At 29.6% G+C, this 23,003-nt stretch overlaps 3 protein-coding genes and 1 long non-coding RNA gene across 4 annotated transcripts; all 4 read right to left on the bottom strand.

Moving 5' to 3' along the window:
• Positions 1-1,278: 1,278 nt before the first annotated feature.
• Positions 1,279-3,548, bottom strand: LOC129910381 (uncharacterized). The gene is made up of 3 exons (XM_055987742.1): positions 3,535-3,548; positions 3,119-3,475; positions 1,279-2,736 (listed from the first exon to the last, which is right to left on the bottom strand). The coding sequence occupies exons 2-3, from the start codon at positions 3,446-3,448 to the stop codon at positions 2,536-2,538; spliced, it is 531 nt and encodes a 176-aa protein (XP_055843717.1). The 5' UTR covers positions 3,449-3,475; positions 3,535-3,548; the 3' UTR covers positions 1,279-2,535.
• Positions 3,549-5,065: 1,517 nt separating this feature from the next.
• On the bottom strand, positions 5,066-7,132 carry LOC129909741 (uncharacterized). Its single transcript, XM_055986813.1, has 2 exons — positions 5,537-7,132; positions 5,066-5,472 (listed from the first exon to the last, which is right to left on the bottom strand). Exons 1-2 carry the CDS (start codon positions 5,919-5,921, stop codon positions 5,066-5,068), a joined length of 792 nt encoding a protein of 263 aa, XP_055842788.1. The 5' UTR covers positions 5,922-7,132.
• On the bottom strand, positions 5,970-12,389 carry LOC129909740 (uncharacterized). Its single transcript, XM_055986812.1, has 2 exons — positions 12,308-12,389; positions 5,970-9,296 (listed from the first exon to the last, which is right to left on the bottom strand). The coding sequence occupies exon 2, from the start codon at positions 8,457-8,459 to the stop codon at positions 5,970-5,972; it is 2,490 nt and encodes an 829-aa protein (XP_055842787.1). The 5' UTR covers positions 8,460-9,296; positions 12,308-12,389.
• Positions 12,390-12,613: 224 nt separating this feature from the next.
• LOC129911946 (uncharacterized) lies at positions 12,614-15,355 on the bottom strand. Its single transcript, XR_008771719.1, has 4 exons — positions 15,259-15,355; positions 15,086-15,178; positions 14,876-14,989; positions 12,614-13,801 (listed from the first exon to the last, which is right to left on the bottom strand). It is a non-coding gene; the product is annotated as an uncharacterized LOC129911946 (long non-coding RNA).
• Positions 15,356-23,003: the final 7,648 nt, after the last annotated feature.

Genomic DNA, 23,003 nt, shown 5'->3' with positions numbered 1-23,003 from the left:
GAATATTTTTTTTTCCTGGTAAAATTTTACCAGAATTCTGGTAGAATATACCAGGAATATTTTTTTTTCCTGGTAAAAATTTAACAGAATTCTGGTAGAATATACCAGGAATATTTTTTTTCCTGGTAAAATTTTACCAGAATTCTGGTAAAATATACCAGGAATATTTTTTTTTCCTGGTAAAAATTTACCAGAATTCTGGTAGAATATACCAGGAATATTTTTTTTCCTGGTAAAATTTTACCAGAATTCTGGTAAAATATACCAGGAATATTTTTTTTTCCTGGTAAAAATTTACCAGAATTCTGGTAGAATATACCAGGAATATTTTTTTTTCCTGGTAAAATTTTACCAGAATTCTGGTAGAATATACCAGGAATATTTTTTTTTCCTGGTAAAATTTTACCAGAATTCTGGTAGAATATACCAGGAATATTTTTTTCCTGGTAAAATTTTACCAGAATTCTGGTAGAATATACCAGGAATATTTTTTTTTCCTGGTAAAATTTTACCAGAATTCTGGTAGAATATACCAGGAATATTTTTTTCCTGGTAAAATTTTACCAGAATTCTGGTAGAATATACCAGGAATATTTTTTTTCCTGGTAAAATTTTACCAGAATTCTGGTAGAATATACCAGGAATATTTTTTTTCCTGGTAAAATTTTACCAGAATTCTGGTAGAATATACCAGGAATATTTTTTTTCCTGGTAAAATTTTACCAGAATTCTGGTAGAATATACCAGGAATACTTTTTTTCCTGGTAAAATTTTACCAGAATTCTGGTAGAATATACCAGGAATATTTTTTTTTTCCTGGTAAAAATTTACCAGAATTCTGGTAGAATATACCAGGAATATTTTTTTTCCTGGTAAAAATTTACCAAAATTCTGGTAGCATATACCAGGAAATTATTTTTTTCCTGGTAGAATCGACCAGAACTTTGGTAGAATATACCAGGAATATTTTCTTGGTAAAATCCACCAAAACTTTGGTACTTCCTAGGGGGAGAATGGTTATTTATTTAGAATTTTTCTGTTTTGCTTACCATTAGATTCAAGAAACTCTGAAAAAACTATTACAAAAATGTCCATAAAATCGCAATCTAAAAATCCAAAAACCAATCCATAAAATTAAAGAAAACATAAGCCTTTTTATAATTTAAATAAACAATAACTTATTTTATTCAAATAAATTAAATAACATAAAAAAGATAACTTAAACTAAATAACATAAGATAGTTAACTTAAATTAAATAAGTTAAATAGTTAGCTTAAATTAAATAACATAAAATATGTTAGCTTAGATACAATATTTACAGAATAATAGAAGTTATAGAATAATAAAAGTTATCTCACTCTGACATCTTACGAATTTTGACATTCAGTTGAGTTGAGGAATCGCAAAAGGCTGCGTGCTTTGGCATTTGTGGCTGATTTTTCGATTTGGTAGAAATAAATATCTATGAACTGCCAAAAGTTTTCACATGGCTTCGGATACGCCATGTTAAAGGTGAAAAATGTTTTCAGGCAAATATCAATGGCACGTTCAATAGTTAACATCTTAAAATGTGTGTTGTCGAAATCTACGTGAACTTCTTCAATTTTCGTCAATGAACCAATAATTGATATTACCGGTGGCTGTGAATTTGAACTGTTTGCAGCTAAAGCATTTTGATATTCCTTGTAATCTTGAGGGAGCGCAAACAATCTTATCGACGCTTCTTGACTATCTTTCACAGTGTAGCGCTTATTGTTATCACGTGCAGTTGGTGGCAGTAGATAGTGCAAGTGCATGAACACCATCGCAATCATAGTATCTGTTCAAGAATTGAGAATTTTGTTATTAGAAAATAGGTAATTTTGATTTATGTTTTATGCTGTATGAAATGAAAAATTGTCAAATTTATGAAAAGAATAATAATTTTTCAAAGTAGCTAATAATAATGTTTTAATCAAAATCATGACCAGTTAAATTATTTTTTTTTTTTAATAGATTTTTTGTTTTCTTTTTCTGTTTATTAGGTCCTCAAGATGTTAACTGAAACATAAACAGATATTTTAAAACAAAGCTTCAAATTTCAATGAAGTAAACCAAGCATTCAATTTGTGTGCTTGGTTTATTCAATCATAAAGACACAACTCAAGAATTAGAAGATGATGCCCCAAAGGCAAAGGACGATGCTCAAAAGACCTAGAAAAAAACCAACTTGTTAACTGCTTACATATTTCCTTTTATATTTGAAAAAAAAAGAAAATATTTTTTGAAGGAAATAGAAAAATTAATTATTTTTGAGTTTTGTTAATAATGAATTTAAGATTTATTCAAATGTTTGAACAAAATACAAAACTAAGGAATTGTTTAGCGTTTAAATTGCTCAACAATTCTACGTTTTACAATAATTAAAAAAATAAGAACCTGTTATATATATCTGGGCCTTATCGCCATATAATCGTAAGTGGCATAGTCAAAAAACTTAAAAAAAAGAAGATTATTTGGCAATAAGGCTCCGTTTGTAATATATATAGCTAATGTTAATTATAGTTACTCTGAGTGACTTCGCACACATCTGCTTGACATTGTTGATTGAAATCGTGCAACATATTTTTTAACTCGATGTTGGTTATTAATTTTGGGAACGCGTATTGCAGCATTAAATTGCAAAAATGGGCTATTTTGGTACCCACCAGAACATCATCTTTATTTGCAAACATTCTGTTGAAGTCCGATTCGATCTAAAAAGAAAGTTTATTTTTAAAGTTAAATTAGAAAAAAGCTATTTTTTAACTAAATTTTTGTTAAAGTGGCTAGTTGACAACTAATAATAATAGAAAAGTAAATGGATAACAAATTGGAGGAAGGGTCATGCAAGAAAAGAAACCTTAGATACGTTATCAATGTATTCTAAAATCTGATTTTTGAATTATGGTTTTCATTAAAACCGAAAAGAAAGAAAAAAATCAAATTCGGAAGTTAAAATTAATGGAAATCATTTCATTGAAATAATATTGATAAACTACATATTAAATTAAGAAAGCATTATTTAGTTATGAAAAAAATTATAAAACTAAAATTGTGTGGTATCAAAAAATAAATTAGGACCAATTATTTTCTTACATATTCATAGCCATTCGGAAAGTTCATGAAGTGCCATTTTTCATAGAATTTTTCCCATTTAATTGTCTTATCGTTAGCCTTTTTGAGATCTAATTGGCGAATATTGAAAGTTTTTGCCCATGCATCACTTTTTTCCTGAGCGTTCATTGTATGATGATCGTGCTTCATTTTTAGAAGCAGCTTTTCTTGTTCAAAAGTATTTGGTTCCACCGGCAAATCATCGATTTTCTTTTTTTTATTATTGTGGTCCGCAAACAAACGATTTATTGAACGACTTTTTCCTCGATAATTATGAAATTTGTTTGCAAGCATTCCTTTAGGATTTTTCATGCCTTTTTTTGTGCAGTAGTAATCCAACTATGAATTAATGAAATATAAAAAAAAAAATAAAAGGGTAACAGTTTCTAATTTCTTACTGGATCCTCATTGAACACCAACTGTATTAATACAGTAAAATAAGGAGAAAAAAGGGGTAAATCTCGGAATGAATGTTAGTAGAAATTTTTTTTGCTCAATATCTTCCTTTTGCCATTATATAACATATCTCAAAAGTCTAGAAAAATCTCATCTCCGCTTGTCGCGATTTCAAGGTCAAATCGCGAAATGGAGATTTTCAAAATTAGCAAAAATAGGCTATGGTATTATATACACATATGATACATGATTTCAAGGTATTTTTTAATGCTGATTCCAAAAAATCTAAAATCAAAACAATCTGACGTCTCTGGAAAAAGTTATACCTGTTTTTCATCTGTCAACCCATATTATTATACAAGTTGCAAACTTACTACCGAAAAACCCTTAAAAGTTATGGTAGAGGAACCAAATTTTGCATGAAGGTTTTCATATCCATTATTATTATGAATCAAAAAAAATGCAATGAAAAAAACATTCATATCTATGAAAAATTGGTATTTTTCAAAAAAAGGGGACATTTTGGGATATGCACTAAAAAACATCCTGGTACAATCTTGGAATGAGTGCCAATAGGCTAATTTTTTTGTTTCTATCTTTGTTTGGATATTCTATATCTTATGTCAAAAATCTAAAAAAAATCTCATGTCCGCAAGTCTTAATTTTCCTGGTTTGAAGATAAGGTGCAGATTTTAAAAAATTGAAAAACAACACTTCAGATATTTGTGTCAGATCAACATGAATAAGGTGCATTACTTTTTAGGGATGGTCAGGTTGACTTATTGTGAGTTTTTTTGGAATAAGTGTTAAAAAATACCCTTATCATGTCGCTTATGTTGGTATACATATACAAATTTAAACTTTTCTTGCTAATTCTTTTAAGTCTGCACCTAACTTAGTTTAACCTCCAAAATCAGAACTTGCGGACATGAGATTTTTTTTTAGATTTTTGAGGGTAGTTAAAGAATATCCAAACAAAGATTAAAATGAAAAAAATTAGCCTATTAGCACTTATTCCTAAGATGAATAAGAATCTTTTTAGTGCATATCCTAAAATTTGCCCCTCTATCAAAAAATACCATTATTTCGTAGGTATATATATTTTTTGTAATGGATTGTTTTGATTTTTAATAATGATGGATTATAAAATCTTCATGCAAAATTTGGTTCCTCTACCATAACTTTTAAGGTTTTTTCGGCAGTAAGTTTGCAACTGTTATAATAATATGAGTTGACAGATGAAAAACAGGTATAACTTCTTCCATAGACGTCAGATTGTCTTGATTTTAGATTTTTTGGAATCAGCATTAAAAAATACCTTGAAATCATGTATCATATGTGTATATAATACCATAGCCTATTTTTGCTAATTTTGAAAATCTCCATTTCGCGATTTGACCTTGAAATCGCGACAAGCGGACATGAGATTTTTCTAGACTTTTGAGATATGTTATATAATGGCAAAAGGAAGATATTGAACAAAAAAAATTTCTACTAACATTCATTCCGAGGTTAAACCCTTATTTGACTGGATTATATTTCATCTGAAAGCTTTATCAAATCGTTCGACGAGAAATGTACGTTATTTATTCTGGCGTAACTCAAAATTGTGTCGGTGAGCAACTTACGAACAGATTTATTGTCTATGTTTTTATTTTCGTCATAATAATCTTTAATTGTTTGTCCATCTTTACAGTTTAAAATATCTATCAAACTTTTGCTCACTGATGCTGTGGTAGATGAAGGTGACGCTACACTAGTCGTTGGTGTAGAAACTAAAGACGGAGTATTAGATAAAGATGTATACCGTTCGGTTTTCCATTGAAACCACTTATCAAAGAAAACAATCCTACTCGCGGTTGTTATATTTAAAGTTTGTAAAAACCTCTTCATGAAAAATTCGTTTGCCACTTGCAACACCGGTACAAAAAGATTTTCATCTGAAAAAGCAGTTTTTGGTTTTTATTGAAATATTTCGACTTCAAATCAGAATTCTATAGTTACCAATAAAAAGTTGGTGAAACATATTTGGGATTTTCCATTCATTCAAAAGAGTTTTGAGAGCTTCCACCTCATTGTCATCATCATTGGAGCAATAAGAACTTATCAATTCTGTGAATGAAACGTTTTCCACACCTGATTGATCATCTGATTGCTCTTGAATACTTATTGATTTGTTATCTGGCGATGACAAATCATTTAGTAATAATTTACTGTCATCTCGAACCAAAACGTAATTTGTAGTCGATAGAAGTACTTGACTAGATGGGATAATGTTGACCGGTGTTTCTGTTTGTGGGATAATATTGACCGGTGTTTCTGTTTGTTTTAATTCACTTATCGTATTTTTCTCCACAGGTGACGTTGAACGTGATTGTGATTCGTCCATTTTTTTTAAATTTTGTTGGAACTGGAAGCAATGGGAATTTCTTAATAATTAATATATTATTTTTGGTCTTATCATCATTAAACCACGAGATATTTTATAAACATTTATTGGAGGACTTTTGCAATTATCTATTCGTAGTAAATGATGAGATAAGTATTGAATTGGTGTAGTGGCATTGCCAATTTCGATTGCAGCGTAGTGTTTTCGATAAGCAATTATTTGAACACGTTCGCATACTAAATACGGAAAAGTTGGCTCGGAAAACTTAACTACCTCTTTTATACGAAATATATACGCATTTTCTATTGCATTATCGAGACATTGTGAAATGAAGTAACCTTTTTTGAATAGTTTGCCGTAATAGACGCATTGTGAGAAACTTGAGAAATCTGAGTGGATTCCCTGACGTACTTTGTAATCATTTATCAATTCAAAGTGGGAAGTATCAAGCATGTGACAATCAGAGAAAGTCACAAGATCAGAAGAAGTCTCATTTAATATCGATTGTGCAAATTTTAATTGAAATTTAATTGATAATGTGAGTGGAATGTTCTTTCGACAGTTAATGACTCGCGCATATTTCTTGAATTCCTTATGTTTGGCTTCGAATTGGAAACACCAAAAATTTCGCGGCACGCCCGACATACGAAATACCAATGGGTAATGCACCATAAAATGATGTTTTGGTTTAAGAGTATCCTTGAACAACTTTACATAGTCAAGATGGTGTTGTCTTATAAGTTCAGCAAGGTGATCAATCATGTCATTCGAAATATTGAAATCCAAAAGAATATCTATGATTTCTACGAAATTTAAGAAGAAAATCCAGATTTCGTCTTTTTCAGGAATACGATCGGCTACAATTAGGGGAAAATGATAAACAAAAGTCATCATTTCACGCGCGGTTTTCTTTAAATGCATATTTTTTAAATTGTCATTCGTAATTGGTGACTGTGAAATGTTTCCGATCTCAATTTCTCCGTAATTAAACGAGTTAATTCGGTCGTTGAAAGTCTCCAAATTTGAGAAAAACTTCTTTTCAATAATATGTCGAATGATGTGACACATGTTATAGTGGCATACGCCCTCAAAAATATCATGCATCACATCAACTGAATAGTTGGATGTCACGTGAAATGATTTAATAGAATTGAAAACTGAATTCTCGTGTATGCCCGTTTGTTTGTAATCGTTAACAGCGACGTCTTGTTCATAATTCTCCCTATTACGCAGCATAATTTTCACTTCAATAGGCATTTCAGAAGTTTTTTTTTTTGGAAGCTTGCAAAGTCGACAAAAAAATGTACTACTGCACGAAGAAAACCCTAAGATAGCATTTAAACCCAAATTATCACCAATCAATAAAGCCATTACAAAGTGAACATTTTTTATTCCTTCAGATGTAGCTATATTAATTCCGGTTTCTTCCAAAAATTTAATTTTTTCAATAAGTGCGTAAAGGCATTTTTTATTTCCGAACGATTTGTAGTCGCGAGCTTTGAAAAGTGCAGCTAAATTAACATCAGATTTCCCCGGGATGACGGGAAATGAATAATAAATAAATGAAATAGGATCGGCGTGTGAGCCTAACGGGTTATTTATTTCCGCATCATCCATGTATAAGAAATAAGGTATGACAGTTTCACTAGATGAAAACAATTCAAGTTTTTTTTGCCAAGCTTTTCCTTTAATGAAATGTGAGATATTCGATTCATCACTTGAAATTTTTTTGATTTCTGTGATAGTTTTAATTAATAGATCATTTTTTTCAAAAGTTTTTCTGAATTGAAATTCAAGTGGGAGGAGGACCCCCGTAGTTGTATAATCTTCATGGCAATTAATTCCATTACGATAAACATTTTGTAACTCGTCATTAATAGTGAACTCTGTAGCTGCACATAAATAATCATTCAATGTCAGCCATTGCATAAGATTGTGATCAGTGCTGCATAGTTCGAATGGCTTTTCAACCGCTGCAATTAACGATGAGATCTGTAAGCGATCTTCGATCGGTCGGTTACTTTTATTAGCAAATATTTTAAAGAACTCTATCATGGGCTCGTGAATTGATTGCTTAATCATTCCTATTATTGTAGTCGCATCCTTGCGTGACAAATTGTCCATACTGTATAATTTCATAGCAAACTTTATTCCAATTTTATCAATATTAATATAATTATCATGATTATTATCATTATCTCTGTCCATATCTATATCAGTGTTCACTTGATTAAAATGATTTGTGTCAGAAGAAACTGCAGTTGGAGGAGAAATACGATAAGAATCTGATACAAATTCAGAATAAGAAGGCAAATCTGAACTCTCAACAATATTCGAGGATGACCAAAATAGTGTCAATCCATCCTTAATGTGAGTTTTACAATGCCGCGAAAAATTTGAAAAAGTGGAAGTAATTGACGTACAGTTATTAAAAGTACACCGGTAAACACCTACTCCATCTAATCGGTGAACTACTTTGAAGTGAGTCGATATACTTTTCAAGGTATCAAATCTTTGATTACAAATAAAGCAATCCATTTGTTGGTTAATCTAAAAAGAGGGTTCGTAAAAGTTGTTGTAGGTTATATTAAACTAAATTTCGTAAAAGCTGGTGTAAGTTATCTTAAAGCAGGATCTTTTAGATCGACAGAAAATTTTTTTTAATTAATTTAGACTTAAGTCAACAAGAAGGTATTATGTGTTACAAGTTTTGCTCAAGTAGCACTCAGTTTCGTTACCAAGATAAAAGGTTAACTATTCTAAGCAGTTATTAGTTATTAGTTAGACTATCAGAAGAAGAAATGTCAATATAGAAAAACTTATTCCCAGGAATAAGCCTTAACTGGGTTTTATCTAGCTATTGCAAAATTGACTCAAGTCAAAGTTAATGTTAACAATTTTGCTTTAAAACGATACCAAAACAAAATTCTAACAAACTGATGTAACTTCGTGCCTTTATCTGCTGAAAATGATTAAGACTGATCTGGCTAATAATTGTTTTAATTGGTTTTTTTTTTAATGATTTGATATTTTGGAATCTTTTAAAAAGAAGAATTAATGTTAGTTTGATTACCTATATCTATCTGTATGTTTTACAACAAGCTATACAAAGTCAGATCTATCACTTTAAATTTTGCTTTAAAACGATACCAACACGAAATAAAAGGATAATACTTTTTTTTATAAAATTTAATTATGGCTAGTTCTAGTGATATATAGTTTATTTTAGTATATCTATTAAAAAGGTGTTACTCACTATTTTTATATGTTTAAAATATAATTTAGTTTGGTCTGGCTGATGATTGTAGTAGCTGGTTGGTTTTCAGATGTAGCCGATGATTGTAGTAGCTGGTAGTATTCAGATGTCTGTTGAACCTGTTGATCAGGGGAATAAATTAATTAATTATTTAATTAATTTTTGCAGCTCAAAATTAATGAAAATTAAAATATGCTATACAAATAAGACCTTTACGTTTAGAATTTTGCATTTAAACGATACTTTAGCAAAACTTTAGATAGATTGAAATGATTTTTTAGTTAATTAAGACCGAATCTAAAAGGAATGTTAGAAGTTAAGCTCAACTATTTGCTTTAAAAGGATAATTTTTTAGTTAATTAAGGTTAAGTCGACAAGAATGTGTTATGTGCAACAAGTTTTGCTCAAGTAGCATTCAGTTTCATTAACAAAATAAAAAGTTACTTATTCCAAGTCAAGAATAAAGTTTAGAATGTTGCTTTAAAACGATACCAGAACGAATTTCAAATAAAAGGATACTATTTCTTGTTATAAATTTAAGTTTTGGCTAGTTCTAGTAATCTTTTTTTGAGATCTAGTGTTAATTGGTGCATTTGAATTTTGTTTTGTTATCAAAAATGTATATTGAGTATTTGAAATGTACAAAATCGAAAAAGAAAGCTACTTTAGCAAAACTTTAGATAGACAGAAATGAATTTTTAATTAATCAAGACCGAATCCAACAAGAATGTTAGAAGTTAAGCTTAACTATATGCTTTAAAACGATAATTTTTTAGTTAATTAAGATTAAGTCGACAAGAATGTGTTATGTGCAACAAGTTTTGCTCAAGTAGCATTCAGTTTCATTAACAAAATAAAAAGTTACTTATTCCAAGTCAAGAATAAAGTTTAGAATGTTGCTTTAAAACGATACCAGAACGAATTTCAAATAAAAGGATACTATTTCTTGTTATAAATTTAAGTTTTGGCTAGTTCTAGTAATCTTTTTTTGAGATCTAGTGTTAATTGGTGCATTTGAATTTTGTTTTGTTATCAAAAATGTATATTGAGTATTTGAAATGTACAAAATCGAAAAAGAAAGCTACTTTAGCAAAACTTTAGATAGACAGAAATGAATTTTTAATTAATCAAGACCGAATCCAACAAGAATGTTAGAAGTTAAGCTTAACTATATGCTTTAAAACGATAATTTTTTAGTTAATTAAGATTAAGTCGACAAGAATGTGTTATGTGCAACAAGTTTTGCTCAAGTAGCATTCAGTTTCATTAACAAAATAAAAAGTTACTTATTCCAAGTCAAGAATAAAGTTTAGAATGTTGCTTTAAAACGATACCAGAACGAATTTCAAATAAAAGGATACTATTTCTTGTTATAAATTTAAGTTTTGGCTAGTTCTAGTAATCTTTTTTTGAGATCTAGTGTTAATTGGTGCATTTGAATTTTGTTTTGTTATCAAAAATGTATATTGAGTATTTGAAATGTACAAAATCGAAAAAGAAAGCTACTTTAGCAAAACTCTAGATAGACTGAAATGATTTTTTAGTTAATTAAGACCGAATCTAAAAGGAATGTTAGAAGTTAAGCTCAACTATTTGCTTTAAAAGGATAATTTTTTAGTTAATTAAGGTTAAGTCGACAAGAATGTGTTATGTGCAACAAGTTTTGCTCAAGTAGCATTCAGTTTCATTAACAAAATAAAAAGTTACTTATTCCAAGTCAAGAATAAAGTTTAGAATGTTGCTTTAAAACGATACCAGAACGAATTTCAAATAAAAGGATACTATTTCTTGTTATAAATTTAAGTTTTGGCTAGTTCTAGTAATCTTTTTTTGAGATCTAGTGTTAATTGGTGCATTTGAATTTTGTTTTGTTATCAAAAATGTATATTGAGTATTTGAAATGTACAAAATCGAAAAAGAAAGCTACTTTAGCAAAACTTTAGATAGACAGAAATGAATTTTTAATTAATCAAGACCGAATCCAACAAGAATGTTAGAAGTTAAGCTTAACTATATGCTTTAAAACGATAATTTTTTAGTTAATTAAGATTAAGTCGACAAGAATGTGTTATGTGCAACAAGTTTTGCTCAAGTAGCATTCAGTTTCATTAACAAAATAAAAAGTTACTTATTCCAAGTCAAGAATAAAGTTTAGAATGTTGCTTTAAAACGATACCAGAACGAATTTCAAATAAAAGGATACTATTTCTTGTTATAAATTTAAGTTTTGGCTAGTTCTAGTAATCTTTTTTTGAGATCTAGTGTTAATTGGTGCATTTGAATTTTGTTTTGTTATCAAAAATGTATATTGAGTATTTGAAATGTACAAAATCGAAAAAGAAAGCTACTTTAGCAAAACTCTAGATAGACTGAAATGATTTTTTAGTTAATTAAGACCGAATCTAAAAGGAATGTTAGAAGTTAAGCTCAACTATTTGCTTTAAAAGGATAATTTTTTAGTTAATTAAGGTTAAGTCGACAAGAATGTGTTATGTGCAACAAGTTTTGCTCAAGTAGCATTCAGTTTCATTAACAAAATAAAAAGTTACTTATTCCAAGTCAAGAATAAAGTTTAGAATGTTGCTTTAAAACGATACCAGAACGAATTTCAAATAAAAGGATACTATTTCTTGTTATAAATTTAAGTTTTGGCTAGTTCTAGTAATCTTTTTTTGAGATCTAGTGTTAATTGGTGCATTTGAATTTTGTTTTGTTATCAAAAATGTATATTGAGTATTTGAAATGTACAAAATCGAAAAAGAAAGCTACTTTAGCAAAACTCTAGATAGACTGAAATGATTTTTTAGTTAATTAAGACTGAATCTAAAAGGAATGTTAGAAGTTAAGCTCAACTATTTGCTTTAAAAGGATAATTTTTTAGTTAATTAAGGTTAAGTCGACAAGAATGTGTTATGTGCAACAAGTTTTGCTCAAGTAGCATTCAGTTTCATTAACAAAATAAAAAGTTACTTATTCTTAGTCAAAGTTAATGTTTAGAATTTTGTTTTTAAACGATACAAAAACGAAATTCTAACAAACGGATGTTACTCTTTTTTATAAATTTAAGTTTTGGCTAGTTCTTGTAATATATAGTTTATTTTAGTATATGTTTTAAAAAGGTGTTACTCACTATTTTTATCTGTTTAAAATATAATAAAGTTTGGTCTGGCTGATGATTGTATTAGCTGGTAGGTTTTCAGATGTAGCCGATGATTGTCAAAATTTTATTATTTCTTGGAACCTGTTGATTAGGGGAATAAATGTTAGCTTAATTTTTTAGCTCAAAATTAATGAAAATTAAAAAATGCTATACATATTAGATCTTACTGTAGAATTTTGATGTTAAACGATACTTTAGCAAAACTTTAGATAATAGAAAAGATTTTTTTATTAATTAAGAGCGAATCCAAAAGGAATGTTAAAAGTTAGGCTCAACTATATGCTTTTAAATGATTATTTTTTATTAAAATTAAGATTAATGTGTTATGTGTTACAAGTTTTGCTCAAGTAGCAATCAGTTTCATTATCAAAATAAAAAGTTAACTATTTTAAGTCAAAGTTAATGTTTAGAATTTTGCTTTAAAAACAAAATTCTAACAAGCGGATGCTACTTCTTTTTATTAAATCAGTTTTGGCTAGTTCGAGTAGTACGAAGTTTATTTTCGTATCTTTTAGAAGGGTGTTACTTACTATTTTTATCTGTTTTAAAAATAATTTGTTTTTCTGGCTGATGATTGTAGTAGCTGGTAGTTTTTCAGATGTCTAACCGATGATTGTTAAATTTTTGTAATTTTCTGCTGGGTAGGAGATTTAATTTAAGTTTGATTTTCCATCTCAAAATTAATGAAAATCAAAAAAGCTATACAAAGACAGATCTATCACTTTGAATTTTAAGTATTTAAAATGTACAAAATCGAAAAAAGAAAGCTACTTTAGCAAAATGAATTTTAAATTAATCAAGACCGAATTCAACAAGAAGTTAAGCTCAACTTTATGCTTTTAAATAATTTTTTTTTAATTAATTAAGGTTAAATCGACAAGAATGTGTTATGTGCAACAAGTTTTGCTCAAGTAGCAATCAGTTTCATTACCAAAATGAAAAGTTACTTATTCAAAGTCAAAGTTAATGTTTAGAATTTTGCTTTTAAACGATACAAAAACAAAATTCTAACAAACGGATGTTTCTTCGTGCCTTCATCTGCTGGAAATTATTAAGCCTGATGTGGCTAATGATTGTTGTAGTTGGTGTTTTTTTTCAAATGATTTAAATATTTTGGAATCTTTTAGGTAGAAGAATTAATGTTAGTTTGATTACCTGTATCTTTTAAAATTAAAATAAGCTATACAGATCTATCACTTTAAATATTACTTTAAAACGATACCAGAAAGAATTTCGAATAAAAGGATTATTTTCATAAAATTAAATTTTGGCTAGATCTAGTAATATAAAGTTTATTTTCGTATCTATCAAAAAGGTGTTACTTACAGTTTTTATCTGCTTAAAATATAAATTAGTTTGGTTTGGCTGATGATTGTAGAAGCTGGTTTTCAGATGTCTAGCCGATGATTGTTTAAATTTGTAGTTTTCCAAATGTTAAGCCGATTTTTGTAATTTTCTTGGAATCTGTTGGGTGGGAGAATTTATATTAGTTTTGTTTTCCATCTCAAACTTAATTAATATAAAATAAGCTTTACAAATGAGAGATGAAAGTAAATTTGATTGCTCATCTCAAGATTAATGAAAATAAAATAAGCTATACAAATGAAATATTACGTTTAGAATTTTGCTGTTAAACGATACAACAACGAAATTCTAACAAAATGGATGTAGCTCCCTGTTGAACGTGTCTGGTCTAAATCACCAGCAGGTTTTTGTTTTAAGATGATTTAATTATCTTGGAATGACTTGGGGTGGAGAAATAAAACTAATATTTAATCATCTAAAACAGTGACATTTTGTTGACAAGCACGCTCCATAAGAAAAGCGCATCTTTTTTTTGCAATTAGGTAGGTAATATGAAAATGTTAATTTAAAATTGGGATTGGAGATAAAATTCAATGATGTACACACATATGTACCAACGTGGTTAATGCAAATGCCCGCGTCTTTTTTTATTTGCAATTGGAGCGTGCTCGCCACTGTTGTAGATAATTAAACAAATATGTTTCAAAATGGGAATTGAAAAAAATATTCTGTAGATGTGTACCAACCTGGTTAATCCAGACGCCTGATGAAGTAGACGAAAATCATGTGCCTCTTTGGAGTTGGGCAAAATAAAAAATGTAAGTTTCAAAATGGGGGTTGAAAAAAAAAAACAATTCCGTAGGCATGTATGTACCAACATGATCTACATAATAAAACGCGTGCAATGTTTGCAATTGGAAAATATTACTTTAGAATTAAAAATGCGGATGGAAATAAACAATTTGTAGATACATACATATTACCAACAAGTTTAATGCAAAATTACGTTAGGCTTTGCAAAAAAAAAACGCGCTCTTTTTTTTTATGTTGCCAACAGATATTATTTGAGTTTTTTTTTTATATTTAGATGAATATTGCGAACGTGAATTAATATTAGTTTGATTATGCATACATATATTTCAAACTGAACGAAAATTAAAATCTACACGAAGTCAGATTGATTTAATTTAAAACGATATAAGAAAAAAAATCTAATAAAAGTGTATTACTTACTTTTAATTATGCCTGGTCTTGCTGATGTAAATTTATGTATATGTAGCAGTTATTGCTGGTAAACGCCCGACAAAGTAGAATATTATCTTGGTTTTCACACAATTAGATTTGTAGCTTGTTCATTGTTGAAGATAATTAAAATATGAAAATAGTTATAAATGTTTTAAAATGGGTATTGAAAAAAAAAATATTCTGTAGATATGTACTAACCTGGTGAATGCAGACGCCAAACGAAGAAGATGAAATGAAAAGCGCGTGCCTTCTTGTGAGTTTCAAAATGGGGGTTGATAAAAAAAAACAATTCTACACGAAGAAAATATTACAATATTACTTTGTTTTTATAAAGTACCTTATATTGTAATATTTTCATTAATTTTACTTACGCTAAATAATTAAATAAATTTTTCCCAACAAATTTATTGGAAAACCACGAATACATTACCGCAAATAAAAAACGCGTGTTGCTTTCCTCGATGTTTGCACAGAACTAACACACGAGTTTCAATTTTCTTTCTTCCAATACCAAGCACATTGTTCAATGGGCAGGGCAGGGTTGTTATATTGTAAAAGCTCTCTGCACATTGGACAGAAAACAGAGATGCGTAAAAGATTTAGTAGGTACATAATATTATGAAGATTTTTGTTTGTTTTTTTTTTATTGGAATATTTTTATGGACTTTTCACAAACAAAATTTATAAAAAATATTGAAATATGTATTTGATATTTAGGCTTGTGAGAATTGGGTTAATTTATTTAGCTTAGAATGCTTTTACGACACTGTTAAAATAAAAAGATACATTTTCAGTTATCAAAAATTTACTCTGCTTTGGGAGCCGGTTAAATTTTTATGTTCAGAGAATAAATATTTGACAGAACGAAAAATAAAAAAAGAAAATTGAGAAAGTAATACAACTTACCGAGTATGTTTTAACTGAAAATTAGAAAATTTAATAAATTTCGTTTTTGATGGTAAAAAAAATTGATAGTAAACGGTACCCAAAAATAAAATTCAAAGCTCCGATAAGTTTAATCAATATCTGACAGGTTTGCTCAAATATCCACGAATCAGGTTATGGATATGCGCCTTATTTTTGCAAATATAAGTGAAAATTTGTGATGTGCTTGAAATTAGCTTATGTTTGCTTATGCTTATTATATTTTGGCCTTAACATCAATGAAAACTGGGGTGGAATCATATAATTTAATAGTTAAAAAACCTTCATTTGTTTTCATAGTTAAATTTAAAAACGCTTTTTTTCGAAATTTAAAGTGACACCCAATTAGTTGTCATTTTTTTATTACTTCGGGTTGGAAAAGCGATCAACTATCAATTAGTGCGTTAAAGGTTTGACTTTTAATACATCGTAATGTGAAGTCAATTTTACTTATGCTTATATGGCAAATAATTTTGTCAATTTTGTATGAGTGTCCTTGATAAATAAAAATATGAAGAAAAATAGTAGGTAACTCACATAATATCATCTAAATTTGTGCGGCAAACAAATTTAGCAATGAAATATGTTATGCAATACAGGAATAATTACATTTTGAGACGAGTCCAGCCAACTCTTTTATTAATTTTATAAAACCTAAAAAACATACCAGTAAAAAAGTTACATATAACATCCCTGAACCAACAATTTCTTTACCCTTGTTATAAAATATCCATCCAATAACGGGACATGAATATGCATGTCTATGTCTGCTTCTATACGAAAACGTAGACGCGATAAGAGAAAAGGAGAAATCGATCTTTCTCTCTCATTTGTTCTCATGTGTATCTTTTGCATCTACGTTTTCGTGTAGAAGCAGAGGTAGACATGCATATTCATGTTCCGTTATTGGATGGATATTTTATAGTATGTATAATGGCGGGAATGATGAATACTACCAGCAAACCAGCCAGACCTGGTTTTTTGTTTGTGTCTACGAATCTCCTTATTTTTTTTACGATGACGACTGACACTTTGTGTAGTCATTAGGGTGTGCTTATCTCTATATTGTTTGCTTTGGAATTAATTAAAATCTAGTTATCGCATGTGCATTTTAGAAGATCCGTAAGGTTTAAATTGCCACAGCGACGGTATTTATAAGTTTACCATTTTTTTTAAGTTAAAAGAACACAATTAATTAAAATTTCTAAATTTTATTTTTCTATTACAACTACAACAGACAAATTTTACAACATTGTATTTTTCTATTGCAGTAGGGTTAGGGTATAGCAGAAGTGCAAAAGTGTAAAGAATTTTTAGTCTGTTTATTTGGTTGTTTTATTGTATAAGAAAATGTTATACTTTTGAAACGATACAAGACCATTTGCATCAATTAGAGAATACCCATATTGAAACATCACATTCGATGGCTGAGAATTATAAGGTTGTATATTATATAGAAACTGCTGCAAACATACAACCCTATATAATTCTCAGCCAGCGATTTGTGAAAGTTCGATTTTAATGCGCACCCTAATCAACTTCTTTATTTCAAGATGCTCAGCGAATATGTACACTGTCTGCGAAATTTTCGTTGTATTATAAAAGAAAAAAAGCATTTAAACAGGGTTGTTAGTTGAGGAACTGATTTCTAAAACCAGCTATCGATCCATTTAAAAAAATATTTTAGGTGCAATTTTGGGAATAGATTTATTTATGATTTAGTTAAATGTTGAAAAACTTATGTTTACATAAAAGAGTAGAATGGTTAAAATATTGTATTTTAACCCTTCTATGCACTAGTTTTTCTTTCACCCCGACAAACAAATTACTTAAAGGCTCAAATATACTAGGCATATTAGTATTAATAAAAGTTTTTCGGTCGCTGAAACTGAATCCGAAGTTCTTTTAACCCATCGAGTCAGGTTTTTGAGATAACCTCAAAAAATGTCATTTTGACAAAAAAATTTTTGATCTAGGGGTGTGATAGTATTAAATATATGTTTTTCGGGTCGCTGAAACTGAATCCAAAGTTCATTTTAACCCATCGAGTCAGGTTTTTGAGATAACCTCAAAAAATGTCATTGTGACAAAAAATTTTCTGATCTAGGGGTGTGATAGTATAAAATATATGTTTTTCGGGTCGCTAAAACTGAATCCGAAGTTCATTTTAACCCATCGAGTCAGGTTTTTGAGATAACCTCAAAAAATGTCATTGTGACAAAAAATTTTCTGATCTAGGGGTGTGATAGTATAAAATATATGTTTTTCGGGTCGCTGAAACTGAATCCGAAGTTCATTTTAACCCATCGAGTCAGGTTTTTGAGATAACCTCAAAAAATGTCATTTTGACAAAAAATTTTTTGATCTAGGGGTGTGATAGTATTAAATATATATTTTCCGGTTCGCTGAAACTGAATCCGAAGTTCATTTGAGCCCATCGAGTCAGATTTTTGAGATAGCCTCAAAAACGTTTTTCGTTTCAGGTTGTCTGAACAATTTGAGGTTTTTTTGATGAGGCTTTTGCTTATTATAATATTTGGGCCTTATCATGTAATGATAATCATGTAATGTTAGTCAAAATATCTGTTTTTGTGTTTTATGCAAGAAAGTTAAATTTAAAAACGCTTTTTTGCAATGATTTGAATGACACCTAATTAGTTTTCGTTTTCATACAAAAATATGCAGTTTTCATGAAAGTTTGCATGGTTAATTCGAGTTGGAAATTCGATCAACTTAGACTATTCGAAAAAAAAAACAAAATCGAAAAAAAAAAACCAAAACAAGATTTGCCTTTTTTTTATATATCTGAATTTTGTAAGGGTTTCATTGATAAATAAAAACACAAAGAAAAATAGTAACTCGCATAATATCAACGAAATTTGTGTGGCAAACAAATTTAGCAATGAAATACCTTAAGCTATACAGAAATAATTACCTTTGGAGATGAATAAGCAAACTTTTTCATTTATTTTATAAAACCTGAAAAAAAACTACCAATAAAAATGTTACATTTTACATCTCTGTTTCAACAATTTCATTACTCGTGCTTGCATAGAGCACATTCAACATCTCTGGATCCACAATTTCATTACTCGTGCATGTATAGACATGCATATGCATGTGCCGTTATTGGATGGATATTTTGTTGTAGGTACCTATTTACGGCGGGAATGATGAATACTACCAACAAACAAACGAAAGGTGTTTTTTTGTTTGTGTCTATCAATCTCTTTATGTACGATGACTGTATTATTTATTTATTATGCTGCGCCTCAGGAATTCGTAAAATTTGATTTCTTAATCATAATATTAAGATGGTGTTGACTCTTAATAGTTTTGGCGGGTAAAATAATTTTTTTTTCTATTAGTAAGCAGATAAACTTGCGTATGGAACTATGTACCAGATTTTCTGGTACTATATACCAGAATATACCAGGTTTTTTTTCCTGGTAAAAATGTACCAGAATTCTGGTAGAATACACCGGGAAATTTTTTGTACCCAAAATGTAGCTGAATTCTGGTAGAATATTAAGCTCTTCCCGCCAATTTCATATGGTTAGCGCCTCATGAAATAATGAAAAAAAAATAAGGATTTTTCTCAAAAACGAAATTATCGGAAGCGCCATGTAGTTTACGATAATTTGACAGGAAGGGCTTGATAGGTGTACCAGGCATATTTTTTTTTCTTTACTAAAATTTGCTCGTGAAATGTTTCAGAAGTCTGGATTTTATCTAAGAGCAAAATATATACTAGCCCATAAAATTCCTGGTTTTATTTACCAAAAAATAATTATTTTTTTACTCTCAGAATTTCTGGTACTAAGTACCAGAAGACTGGTTTTATCTACCAGGAAAAAATATACCAGACAAAAAAATTCCTGGTTTTATTTACCAGAAAAAAATAATTTTTTTACTCCCAGAATTTCTGGTACTAAGTACCAGAAGACTGGTTTTATCTACCAGGAAAAAATATACCAGACAAAAAAATTCCTGGTTTTATTTACCAGAAAAAAATAATTTTTTTACTCCCAGAATTTCTGGTACTAAGTACCAGAAGACTGGTTTTATCTACCAGGAAAAAATATACCAGACAAAAAAATTCCTGGTTTTATTTACCAGAAAATAATAATTTTTTTACTCCCAGAATTTCTGCTACTAAGTACCAGAAGACTGGTTTTATCTACCAGGAAAAAATATACCAGACAAAAAAATTCCTGGTTTTATTTACCAGAAAAAAATAATTTTTTTTACTCCCAGAATTTCTGGTACTAAGTACCAGAAGACTGGTTTTATCTACCAGGAAAAAATATACCAGACAAAAAAATTCCTGGTTTTATTTACCAGAAAAAAATAATTTTTTTTACTCCCAGAATTTCTGCTACTAAGTACCAGAAGACTGGTTTTATCTACCAGGAAAAAATATGCCAGACAAAAAAATTCCTGGTTTTATTTACCAGAAAAAAGATAATTTTTGATCCCCCAGTGTTTCTGATAATATGTTCCAGAAGACTGGTTTTATCTACCAGGCAAAAATATACAAAAAAAAAAAAATTCTTGGTTTTATTTACCAGAAAAAAAATAATTTTTGATCTCCCAGTGTTTCTGGTAATATGTTCCAGAAGTCTGGTTTTATATATCAGGAAAAAATATACCAGAAAAAAAAATTTCCTGGTTTTATTTACCAGAAAAAAGATAATTTTTGATCTCCCAGTATTTCTGGTAATATGTTCCAGAAGACTGGTTTTATCTACCAGGAAAAAAATAGACCAGAAAAAAAAATCCTGGTTTTATTTACCAGAAAAAAGATAATTTTTGATCTCCCAGTATTTCTGGTAATATGTTCCAGAAGACTGGTTTTATCTACCAGGAAAAAAATAGACCAGAAAAAAAAAATCCTGGTTTTATTTACCAGAAAAAAGATAATTTTTGATCTCCCAGTATTTCTGGTAATATGTACCAGAAGACTGGTTTTATCTACCGGGAAAAAATATACCAGAAAATAAGTTTCCTGGTTCTATTTACCAGATTCCAGATAATCTTCAGTTTACCAGGAAAAAAAATACATTCTACCAGGACGCTGGTAGCATTTACCAGGAAATTATCTGTCAAAAAAGGTACCAGGAAACCAGATTTCTGGTAAATAAAACCAGATTTCATTTTACCAGGAAATCTGGAGTTATTTACCACGAAATCTGGAGTATTTTACCATGTTTTTTCCTGGTTTTTTTCTACCAGGAAATCTGGTTAAAAAAAATTTCTCCTGGTTCTTGGTAGATTCTACCAGATTTCTGGTTTTTTGATTTTTACCAGGAAATCTGGAGCTATTTACCACGAAATCTGGACTATTGTACCAGTTTTTTGCCTGGTATTTTCTACCAGATTTTGCCTACCAGGAAAATTTTTTGAGTGTATGAAAATGAAACAGGGATGTGAATAATGTGGACTTGAAAATCGCATTTGAATGCGTAACTTTGCGGTTTGTGTGGTCATCTCGTGTGACGAAGATAAGTCTTTTGCGGTGTTGAAGCGAAACCGGGTCAGTGTTTGTGGTCAACATCTCCATGGCAAATGAGGCATTCGCATATTATACCTCCTGTTGGGTTAACTATGACTATATCCTTGGGTGTGGTATATACTTCTCTAACTCTAGATGGGAATCGATTTATATTTATGTGTAACTTTAGGTGATGGGAGCCTGCGGAGAATGATAATAGGATTTTCTTCGAGAGGGATGAAGAGCGACGAGCATCATCATAATATCGAGACTTGAAACTTTCATTGAACTGTGTGTGCAACAACTGTGTAATCGTTGCAAAGTTGATCAACTTTTAAAGTGGTTTGTGTGCTGGACTGCACTCTGCTATACAGAACTTATACCGATAAGAGCGAGAGAGAAAATGATGATGATGATGATGACCGAGTTGGAGATGACAGCTCGGATCATTGGATGCTTTAAGTTTTAATTGTGTTTGGCTACTTAGGGCTGTCAGATGTAGGGATATAGGTAGATACGTGATGGGTTAATGATGATGTCATTAAATTTTATGAAAGTTAACTTTTTAAAGAGGCCCATCAATGGCCTGGATTAAAGGGTCAAAGAAGTTTTTCTTTAATGACTTTCCGGTTTGGGAAGCAAAAATGATTAGAAAGAATGTTTTTACGTTAGAACAAGCTTCGGGATAGAAGGAAATTTTGTAAGACATGTCGCATTTACAAGAAATCTTATGAATTAAAAATGAACTAGGGAACTAAAAAGAAATGTTTAAATTCGAAAAATGACAAATTTTAGAGAAGAAATGTTTTCAACACTATTAAAAACACAGATAACCCTTTAAGCAATTTTGCTTCTATAAAGTTCTTTTATTACTTCTGAAAGGCTTTATAGAAGCAAAATTAGAATTGATTGATAAATGTAACCGATCGTGCGGTGCAAGTTTCTTGTGTATGATTTCTGTGTTTTTCAGTTCTTTTAAAAAGAGGTTGTCTGTAAGGCCGATTTACGGACGATGATTTTACGTAATAACGTCGTCAGAAAACAGGTTGTGTGCTTTTGTTTAAAATGAGTCAATTGAAGCGTTTACTTTTTTCAAACAATCATAATTTACAAGAAAAAGCTAAAAAAAAAAACACTTTTAAATTTTTACAATGCGCGAAAAGTATAAAAATAATTTATTGAAAACAATCATTTTCACCAAAAAAAAGCAAAAAAAACATGAATTTTTATCTTCTAACGTCATTACAAAATATATTTATACCATCTGAAAGCTTATTGTCTTAGCTCAAAATATATACATCGATCAGGTCTATGAGGCATCTACAAAAAGAGCTAGAATTTTTTGAACTCGATCAAATTTCATTAAAAAAAGCAAAAAAAAAACATTTATTTTCATGTTCTCAGGCTATTGAATCAATTTTTTTGTTTGACAACCTATAAAAAAATATATATCATATGAAAGCTTATTATTTCACCTTTCATATGAAGTATCAATCTCATTTCAAAGATGCCTACAAGAGAAGTTAGAATTTTTTAAAGTCAACCATGTCGAATTTCCAGACTGAGATTACGATACTTCCCACACTGGTGGCTGTTCGGGTGGCAACAGATCTCCACTGGTGTTTTGAGGTTTTTCGCAACTTTCTTGATTTAACATTGTGTAGCTTGTAGTTCGTTTTCCGTTATGTGCGATATACC

The sequence above is a fragment of the Episyrphus balteatus genome, chromosome 2 (genome assembly GCF_945859705.1).
Source record: "Episyrphus balteatus chromosome 2, idEpiBalt1.1, whole genome shotgun sequence".
In the NCBI taxonomy this organism is placed as follows: Eukaryota; Metazoa; Arthropoda; class Insecta; order Diptera; family Syrphidae; genus Episyrphus; species Episyrphus balteatus.
This window is presented reverse-complemented; position numbering and strand designations above follow the sequence as displayed.